The 11,152-nt window shown below is 35.8% G+C and overlaps 1 protein-coding gene across 4 annotated transcripts in view; it reads left to right on the forward strand.

Annotated features, from left to right (window-relative positions):
• LOC117334562 overlaps positions 1 to 10,133 on the forward strand; it is a 118,639-nt gene extending 108,506 nt beyond the window's left edge. For all 4 annotated transcript variants that reach the window (XM_033894248.1, XM_033894247.1, XM_033894246.1 and 1 more), the window contains exons 6-8: positions 3,707 to 3,769; positions 4,223 to 4,252; positions 6,708 to 10,133. In XM_033894248.1, coding sequence (XP_033750139.1) covers positions 3,707 to 3,769; positions 4,223 to 4,252; positions 6,708 to 9,871 — 3,257 coding nt within the window. In that variant the 3' untranslated portion in view covers positions 9,872 to 10,133. The remainder of the gene's footprint in view (positions 1 to 3,706; positions 3,770 to 4,222; positions 4,253 to 6,707) is intronic.
• The last annotated feature ends 1,019 nt before the right edge of the window (positions 10,134 to 11,152 follow it).

Genomic DNA, 11,152 nt, shown 5'->3' on the forward strand with positions numbered 1-11,152 from the left:
GTTACAGTTGAAGTTTATAAGATGGACTCAATTAAGGTTTTTGTCTTTATCTTATATATATAGTATAGTTAATTGCCTAATTATACCCCCCACAATGAAGTTAGGGGGGTATACTGGAATCAACTTGTCAGTCCGTCCGTCCATCCGTCCGTCTGTCACAAAGTTTGTACGGCTCTGCATTCGCTCATTTCTTTATGGATTTCACTCAAATTTTGTATATAGTGAGGAGACCATATGAACTTGTGTCACCTGCTGTGATTTTGCGATTTAGCCCTGTTTAACAGAGTTATGTCCCTTTTTGATACAAAATGTGTCATAATTTTGTCAGGCTATGCATTCACTTAGTTTTTTATGGATTTTCTTGAAACTTTATACAGAGTTGAAGGATGGCATGAAGTTGTGTCTCCAGTAACGGCTTCTTCCGAAAAAAACCTTTTTACAGAGTTATGTACCTTTATTTGAAAAATGATTATAATTTTGTCCAGTTATGCATTTCCTCAGTTTTCACAAAACTGGTGTATAGTTTAAAGACCATATTGTCTTGTGATTTTCCCTAAGTAGTCCTTTTAAATAAATTATGCCACTTTAGCCATTTTTAACAGAGTTATGCCCCTTTTTCATGCAAAATGTCATAATTTTGTCCGGCTATGCATTCACTTAATTTTTGATAGATTTTCTTGAAACTTTATACAGAGTTGAAGGATGGCATGAAATTGTGTCTCCACAAAGGCTTCTTCCGAAAAACTCATTTTAGATGGTGTAACTGACACAGTGATTCACAGGGACGCACAGTGATTGAAATGTACCAACAGACTACAGTAAAACTCGGATAAGTCGAAGTCGACGGGACCAAGCAAAATATTCGACTTATCCGATGGTTCGACTTATCCGTGTTTGTATACGGAGACAAAACCCAACTATCATCGGTTGTATGCAGAACAAGTGCTTGCATGATAACATAGTCGAAAATAAGCAATACATAATAACAAAGAAATTAATTAATTGTACATGATAACAATTATTCCTTTATCTAATAAACAATATTGTGCACAGTTACAGATAAAAACAAAGTTCATGCGTAAAATAGTCTTTGACATAGACACACGATTTACACACGGGAGTCGCAAATGACAGCATAATATTCTATGAAAACGTTACATATATTATAAGAATATAAATGTATATATTGTACTCATATTATTTATCTTTAAATCCGTTTATATTGTTCTCCAATTTAACAATATTAAACAATAAACAGTCCGGGAAAATTGATCGACCGTACGCGTGCTGATTTTGTATCAAAGGTGAAGGCCGCGGTCAGTGTTTTATCGGCTGCATAATCATGCATTGCCACAATCTTTTGAACAGAGTAAAAACATCCCGCATATCATTGTTACTATTGCATCGTCGTATTCAGAATTTAGGCATATATAGATAAATCAATGACAGACAGGTATTTTTCTTTGCATTTTTCGATGGAAGATATGTAATTTATCGTTTACTTTTTCCTTATTTTTTTCGGCGGCCTTGTGCATCAAAACAGTAAACAGAACACATATTGGTTTGTAGACTAAAACGTGCACATTTTATTCTTAGTTATGTATACCTGAACGTTTTACTTCACCTGAGCACCTGTATAAACAATGGGATGATGCGTAACCGACAGCCGGAAACTAATAATAGGCTCTGTTTACACCGTTACGGGTGATCGGTCACACTCGGTCAATCAGACGAGGCCAGCAAATTTTACCTGAGACAGCATGACACCTCGATGTTCGACGCAAAAATGGAAATTTTGGTATAGTTTAGAAGGGAGGGACCACAAAATATATTCGACACAACCGCAGTATTCGACTCAACAGTGTTCGAGTCATCCGTGCTTAATTTACTAAGATAAAGAAGGGAAAAAATCGGGACCGAACGAAACGTTCGACTCATCCGATGTATTCGATTCAACCGTGTTCGACACAAGTGAGTTTTACTGTACATACATTTCAATTTCGGGATATACTACATTCAAACTTCGATGTTTCGAAGTTCAAGGGACTAACAGAAAAACTTCAAAATAGTGGGACTTCGAATTATTCATGGTTAACAGTAGATTGATGTTTTCTTGATAATGACCATATCTGTTAACGTTACATGTCCTCGATGTCTTCGTGTCGGTTATCAGGCTCACATCAAAAAGTTTAGTTAATTTATACCTCAAACACAACACAATAAAAAATACTTTTCATTAATTATGCCTAAGCATTTCATTAATTAAACAAACTGTATTGGTTACAAAATACTTCAATCAGATAAAGCAAATTAGAAGTAGGGCAATGCACATTTACGTTAGGCTTTCCTGCTAAAGACACGTGTGTTTATGTTATGTGCATATAAAATACGGAATGCCCATTGGTTGGAGAATGCATGATTGAATGACAAATAATCAATTTACTTAGATATTTATGCACAAGTTTGAAACGTGACACTTTTAATATGAGTGAAGACATTGCTAATTCAGCTGTAATGGGTTGTGTTTCAAATTGGTCCGCTTGTTTTACTGTTCCATGATTAAATTTACCGACCGCTGATTTCAATGGCGGCGGAGATCATCAGAGACGACTACGGGAATGTTTTATCAGAGTGATTAAATGCCAAGGCTTCTAAATACACCTTTTATCTATCAATTTGGTCTGATTATTAATTAACCCCATGACCAGGAGTGACAACACACGCTATCGTTATCCCCATTGTTAGTCAGGGCATTTGTGGGAGAGGTGTGAAATCTTGCCACAGGGGTCATGACAAACACCTGTTCAGTGGTCAGTACAGGTAACTTTTTTGTTAGAATCATGAGATGTTAATTACATATAATATCATAGCTAAAGGGCCATGAAAAAAGTTTGATACATGGAAAACTTCGATTTGTAAAAATTTGAATCATGCATAGGTTCGTTAGTAGCGTTATATAGTAAGGAAATTCGGGACCAAGCAAAAAGTTTGATACAGCGAGAAATTCCAATCAATGAAGTTTGAATCATCGAGGTTTTTACTGTAATTTCAATTTTCTTATAATTGACACTTTAATGCCCGAAGGGCAAGCGAGATTATGCCGCGTCCGTCCTTCGTCCAAAATCCAAGAGGCCTAGAGACCTAATATTGGTCATGTGTCATGCTGGGAGAAAGGGCTATCAAGTTTCCTCAAATGAATGACCTTGACCCTCATTCAAGGTCACAGGGGTCAAATATACGGAAATCTAACCAAAAGTCCTAGGGACTTGATGTTGGGCGTGAAGGGCTACCAAGTTTGTTCAAATGAATGACCTTGACCCTCATTTAAGGTCACAGGGGTCAAATATACTGAAATCTAACCAAGAGTCCTAGGGACTTGATATTGGGCATGCTAGGGTGAAGGGCTACCAAGTTTGTTCAATTGAATGACATCTTCTATTTCTTCTTCCTTTGTTGCAGAGGTAAGAGTAATACAGGGCTAGTGGACCTCTTGCTTTATCATATAAAATTTCAACACAGTTCATATCTAACTGACATGTCTTTCAGTAAAATTCAAGAAAGGAGAAAGGAAATATTAAACTTGTAACTGGTGAAGATTGATGATATAGATATCAATATCCCTTTGGGATGTTTTTGTATGTGAGTGTATTTATAATTCAGATGTATGACACTTCACAATGATATACTTGTATATTTGTCTTTTCAGGGGAAATAAGTGATGTTAAAGACAGACTAGACACAATAAAAAAAGACATGGAGAGACATAAAGGTAAGATATTGTTTGATTTACATTGTAGATTCAAAATTGTGCACAAGTCTTATAACTTGAAAACTTGAGACCGTATATATAGGTTAAGCCAAAAGCATTTCTGCAATGAAGGGCTATAAGATTTATTGACATGAATAAACCTAGCCTACTCTGATATTTTTAATCAAGTGGTAATCAGGTTAGTATCTGCAGAAATGTTAGATTAGAAAATTAGATATAATGTGAAAAAATACAATGAAATATTACGAATGAGTTTTTCTTAAGAGAACTATGATTTATGTACATGTTTGTCTACCTGCCATTTAAGAATGTCCTTTCCTTTCGATCATTTCATCAGTTACTAGTTTGTTTCATTTTCAATTGACCGATCGTTCGTTCAGCCATTATTATTAGTTCTTGGCAGCTAATTAAAATAACATGACATTTATTGAGAGTGATCCTTTGATTTTTCAGAAAGGGATCCTAAGATGGTCTCCATGATAGGTGAGTTTGCTGAACAAGGCTGAGTGTGATTATTTTCTTGGAAAGATTGTTATCCATGGAAACCACCAGTATAAAGGATTGAAACAACATTTAGAAAACATCTCATTGATGGAAACTTCTATCAAAGATCATGGCCTTTATGTTACCTGATCTTCAGTTTTGGTTAATAAGCCTTCCAGTAACTGGATTTAACATTATAAGGCTCAAAGTGGCACCTATTTTAGTATCCATGGCGCCTTGAATTCACCATTGGCAACCAGTTATTGACCTATAAGGCACCTGCATGGCCACTAAAAAAATGTAAATGTTAAGGTTGCTAGGTCAAAAGTTTAAGGCCAAGGTCAATTTCTTATTTTTAGCTCACCTTGTCTAAAGGCATGGCTATACATCTGCTGTCTGTCATTTTTCTTAAAAATTGCTACTACCGGTAGTTTATATATGAACAATTGAGGATAGTTAAATGAAATTTTGTCTGAATCCAATGTAAAGAGTGAATCTGTAGAGTGTTCTAATGCTGGATGTTGCATAATACAAAATTAAAAAGTTCAGATAGGCATCTGTCCAGGTTGCTTTCAAGGTATGAAGGTAAAAGGTCAAGATCTCTGTTACTATAGATAGAATATTAGTTTATCCATTATGTTTTTGAGTTCTGTATACCACATGGTCAAGGTCACCATTACTATTTTTAGAAAACCCTTGCCAACACTCTAGTGGGTTCATACCTTGAGAGACGTTGATTAAACTTCACACCATGATGAAGGACCACAATATCTCAGATAGGTTTGAGTTAGGGTTTTTGGTTCAAGGTCAAGGTAAAGTCACTGGTACTATTCTTCTATTGAGGGCAAGTAGGGTGCATGCATTGCTTTATCAATACCAGTATGCTTGCTATAAATGCCTTTTATTTAAGTCAGTTGTTTCCAGAACCATTCGAATGGAAACATTATGGGGCTTCTGATTGATCAAATTTGAATTATTGTCCAATTAAGCTGAGGACAAGCTAGTACCTTGGCACTATTTTCCAAAACAATAGATGTTGTGGTAATCAGGTCACTATAACACAGGTTTTGTGTGACGTCAATTTATTAAACTTAGTCAGGTTGGGTTATTTATGAATACCTATTACTCAAGACAATGGAAATAATGGAAGCTTCTGATTGGTCTGAATTGAGATATTGTCTCATTAAGCTGAAAATTGGTATATAAGTGTTTTGAGGGATATCAAATGCAGCACTGCTGTTTTCCCAAACAATACCTGGTAGATGTCACTTGGTTGCCATGGTTGCAAATGAAATGTAAAAGGTTTTTTGGGTTGGCATTGGTTTACAGTTCTAGCTTAGGCTTGTTATCCTCTGACTTTTAACCAGTGCTTTACTGAAGAAATTACCTTCTTGGGATAGCTTTATAGGTCAAAAGGTCAAAAGAGTTCATGCACATTCTCTTGAGTCATTACACTCAAGTTAAGTTCAGGTTTAGAAGCACATACATTGTGGGGACCTTTTCTGTGCCCTAGTTTTTAAACTTTTAATGTTAAGAATATAAGTGGTCCTCACAGGGTATTCATGAATTTCCCCAAATGGGGGACTATAGGTTTTGCCTGCGTCTGTCCGTCCGTCCGGTTAGAGTTTTGGTTAAAGTTTTATAATGGCACACCATTCACTTAATAGTGGTATAAGGATGCTGATTCTTTGCATAGAGGTTCTTTTGGTGTGTGGCATTACTTTTGTACAGTTAAAAAGGAAAAAAGTTTGGGTTTTTTTTTTGAAATTTTTGCCATATTATGAACTTAACTGTTATTGCTGTATTGAGGTTAAAGTTTTATAGTGTCACACCATTCACTTAATAATGGTATAAGGATGCTGATTCTTTGCATAGAGGTTCTTTGGGTGTGTGGCATTACTTTTGTACAGTTGAAAATGAAAAAAAAAAAAAATCTTTTTTTTTATTGTTTTTTTCTCCATAATATGGGCTTAACTGTTTTCTCTGTATTGAATGCTTCACTGATGTGAGATTCTTTTGGAATAAAATCAGTGTACTACTATGCTGTGCTATACAGAATTATGTTTATATTTCAATCCAAGTCTGTTATTATACATTTCAATTTAAATTCACTTTAGATCCTTTTATTCTGTACAGTAGACATACAAAAAGAATACCTGAATAGCTTTTATGGGCAGGAAACATTGTTTATTCACCCCAATAGAGTTGAATTTACACATTGTTTGGAATGAACTTATTTTCATAAAATGACCATGTTTCAGTTAACGTTGTGGCTATCAATTTTTTTAATCAAACTTGAATTGGCTAAAGGTTTAACTTGGGGGCACCGGTAGGGAACATGTGTTGGTTTAGCAATACTCACAGAATGCTTGTTTACCATGGCCAGCTGTCTTGGGTTTTCCTAAATACTAGTGATGATTCATTTTAGAGTTAATTATTACATATTTCCTTGCAGAAACAACAAAAAACATGATAAATAATGAAAGAAAAAGTTACCAGTTTATTGCCACCAAAAGTTTCTGTGATGCCCGGGAAAAACTTCTGAAGAACAGGATTGTTATAATCCAGGGAAATACGGGAGATGGGAAATCATCTATTGCAATTGAACTCCTTCGTTCACTTTGCAGTGAGGAGGAGCAACAGAAGAACCTTTGCAGACAACCACTGGAATTATATGACATAAAGGACTTAGATTCAGTGGCACCAAAGTCACAATTAGTTGTTTATTTAGATGATATTTTTGGTAAGAATGCTGTGTGTTATGCAGATGTGGAAGAATGGGAGAAAAGACAAAAAGCTGTTCTATCCAAATTTTGTGAAAGTGAGCACTCTGAGAGCAATTTTCTTGTCATTACCATTCGCAGTGGAATTTTAAACTCTTTAGATAGTTCTTGTTTGGAAAATATATTCACAGAACAAAACATTATTGACCTAAATGAGTACAAAGATGAAAAAGAAAAACTGGAATTATTAAGGTTATATGAACCAAAAGATGAATTTGTTAAATGGACAGATGATGAAGAGAAAGAGATAATAAGATCAGCCCCAGACATTGGGTTTCCCCAGTGTTGTAGATTGTTCAGGGACACACCCGCTTTGCAAGAAGAGAGATTAAACTTCTTTAGAAGACCTTTTCATTTTATGAAATCAGCTTTAGCTAAATTAAAAGATGGGAAATTTTATGGGTTGCTCTATCTGTTTCTCAATGGAGGCAAATTGATGGAAAATGATTTAGACCCTTCCAGTGAAAATATTAATAACAAATTGCTAGAAGCAGCATTTGCTGTTGATGTAGTCAGAGTTATTCCAACTTCAGAACTCATGTACAACAAGGGGAGAAAACCTGAATTTGTGAAGGAATCATTGGAAAGTCTGCTGGGTTCGCTAGTGAAAAAAGAGTTCACCGAAATAGAAGGAGGATTTGATTCTTATTACAAATTCAATCATGATTCGATTGAGGAAACAGTGGCATTTTTGTATGGAGAGAAAACTCCCATTGGTTACATACAAAATTGTCCCAGCAAGTTCCTCAGTTTTCTTACTACAGCCAAACACACCCCAAACAGGATAGTCATATCATCTTACGAAAAAAAAGATGCCATGTACAAACGCTCACTCAAAGAGTTTAAATCTATTGATCCCAGAAGATATAGGTATTTTAGTGAATGGGAATATTTAGTTACATTAGATGTATGGAATGATACCCAGTTTCTACAGGGATATATTAAATGGCTAAATGGTCAGAATGTTGACCAAACTTTGTGTCTTGAGATAAAACTTGCCTTATTGAATGGAGCATGCTCCATTGGTTCAGAAGAATGTGCCTCGTATCTCCTATTACAGGGTGTTACACCTGACAAGGAGACACCATTTTTTGTAGTGAAGGGTGGGAGTGTAGATCTACTGAGGAAACTACTGACATATGACATCACTCCTACAACGAGGGCACGCAGGTCACGATCATCACATTATGCAGCACATATAAATGTTCTTCACGAGGCGTGTTTGAGTGAAAGAGAAGAGATGGTGACCTTGTTGTGTGACACTTATCCAGACTTGGTATATGACACTGAAAAAGATGGAAGTAGCACACTCCATCTTGTGGTATTGACAGGAAACTGTAGTATATTTCAGACTGTGGAGAGAACGGTACTTAAATCCTTGTGTAGAGTTGAAGATGCGCAACATCAGTGTGAATCAGAAGATGGTCGTGTGGTACATCGAAATTGTGCATGTGCTCAGTTCATGTCACAGTTAATAGATAAGTTTGGCAAGACAGTATTACATCAGAGTTGTAAGCATGGAAAACGAGAGCTTAGTTTAGATTTGTGCAAGGTTTATCCAACACTAACCACAACTTTAGGTTATAAGTTTGGGGACACAATTTTACATTCTTGTTGTAGGTATGGACACAGGGAGCTTTTTTTCGAGTTGTGTAAGCTATATCCTGCACTAATCACAGTTGTAGATGTGTATGGGAGAACTGTATTGCATGTAAGTTGTTTTAGAGGACACAGGGAGCTTTGTTTAGATTTGTGTAGAATATATCCAGCACTAACCACAGTTGTAGATAAGGAAGGGAAGACATTTTTACATTGGAGTTGTTGGTGGAGAGACGTGCAGCTTTGTGTAGATTTATGTAAATTATATCCAGCATTAGCCTCAGTCGTAGACAATGAGGGGAGGACAGTATTACATGTGTGTAGTGAGTGGGGTTGCACAGAGAATTGTATAGATTTATGTAAGTTATACCCAGCACTAATCACAGCTGTAGATAACCACAGGTTAACAATATTACATTGGAGTAGTAAGAGGGGACACAGGGAGCTTTGTTTACAATTGTGTAAATCTTTCCCAGCACTAACCACCATCGTAGATAGCTATGGATGGACAATATTACATTGGAGTTGTAAGAATGGACATACAGAGCTTTGTTTAGAGTTATGTAAACTCTTCCCAGCACTAACCACAATTGTAGACAACGATGGGAGGACAGTATTATTTGTGAGTTGTGAAATGAGACACATGAAGCTTTGTTTAGAACTATGTAAGTTATATCCAGAACTAATCACAATTGCAGACAAGTTTGGGAAGACTATATTACATACGAGTTGTATGACAGGACAAAGGGAGCTTTGTTTAGAGTTATGCAGAGCCTACCCAGCACTAACCACATATGTAGATAATAAAGGGAGGACTATATTACATACGTGTTGTGTAAAGGGACACAGGAAGCTTTGTTTAGATTTGTGCAAGCTCTACCCGACACTAACTACAGTTGTAGATAAGGAAGGGAGAACCATATTACATATGTGTTGTATGCAGAGATACAAGGAGCTTTGTCTAGATTTGTGTACGCGCTACCCGGTACTTACCACAATGATAGACAAGTTTGACTGTCATTGTCTACATTACATAGCCAAGGGTACATCAGATGTAACCTGGTTCACTAAATGTGAAACTCATGTGCAACAGTACACAGAGTCAACAGGGCAGAAATATGACATCACAACTATACTTTCTGATAACGGGAGATCTGTTTTAGACATGGCAAAGGAATTCAAGTACAGCAGGTACAACCCTTTGTATGATCATCTTGTCAAATTGTTCAAGAAATAAAATTAGATGTCCATTCTAACTACTGTACACATAATTACCTGTGTAACAAGGTGTCGAAGCAAAAAGATAAGGTTGAAGAAATATTCTTGTCCTCATCATTTTTAATAAGGTATTAAAACAGTGTTGCAGTGACAGTAATTATTGCCATATTGAACATTATCTTTAACATATATATACAGGAATACACAGTTAACTTTTGAAAATTAATAATTTTCTTTTTATTTCAAAAAATATTTCAGTTAAGTGTGGTGATATCTCATCAAAAAACTAGTTGAGGTGAGCATACTTTGTGGACTACATACCTGTTTACTGGTGCACTCATATACGCATACCTTCTCTACAGATATTTCAGTTTTACCTCAACCGAAGCCAGTTAACCACTGCAATTAAGCCTATTGCTATCACCAAGATCTAACCAGATGCATACTATAAAAATACAGTTTGTAATTATATACCATTACTTAGACATTATAAAAAATCACATGAAGATGGCCGCAGTGTTAATTATGGCAAATAATATTAGTATAATTTAATTTACCTGATGTCATAGGGTCTTTATTTCCTGCATGAAATGGGGGTTGGGGGGTGGGGGGGTGGGGCATATAGTGTACCCATATTCGTCCTGTCCTGATACAATGTAACAAGCTAATCTCAGGAACTACCAATGTGATCCACACCAAACTTTGTATACATAATAAGTATAATATCTTGTGCACGCGTACTTTTATTCACGGATCAAGCATCCAAGATGGCCATCACAGCCTCTGATTGGTTGAAATCATATGCGGTAACAACTTTGATTGGAGGAATGAAAACATGATATTCCTCATTTTAAACTGAAGAAAAATACTGAATTTCAATTCAAGATCAAAGCTACATATGTAATAGAGGCTTCTGATTAGTCAAAATTTAGATAATGTTCGATTTTTAATGGAAATTAATATGTACATGTTATTGGTTTATACTAAGACAATGGCTGTGTTAATTTGATTACTCTCTGACTGGCCCTAATCATATCCAGTAATAATTAACTTTTGTTCTATTTGATGCCGATCCCGATGAAACTTGGGGGAAGGGATGATAACATGGCAATGTTTCATTTTAAACAAAAATACTGGTATAGGATTTAAGATGGACACCAAACAGGGTCTAGATTGGAATTTAGATATTGTCTGATTTTGATAAAATTTGGTACATGTTGATATACATGTACATGTATGTGTGGTTTTGTATGATAAATACAAAGACAACTGCAATGTCCATGTTCTAAAATGGATTCTG

This window comes from Pecten maximus, chromosome 9, assembly GCF_902652985.1.
Source record: "Pecten maximus chromosome 9, xPecMax1.1, whole genome shotgun sequence".
NCBI lineage: Eukaryota > Metazoa > Mollusca > Bivalvia > Pectinida > Pectinidae > Pecten > Pecten maximus.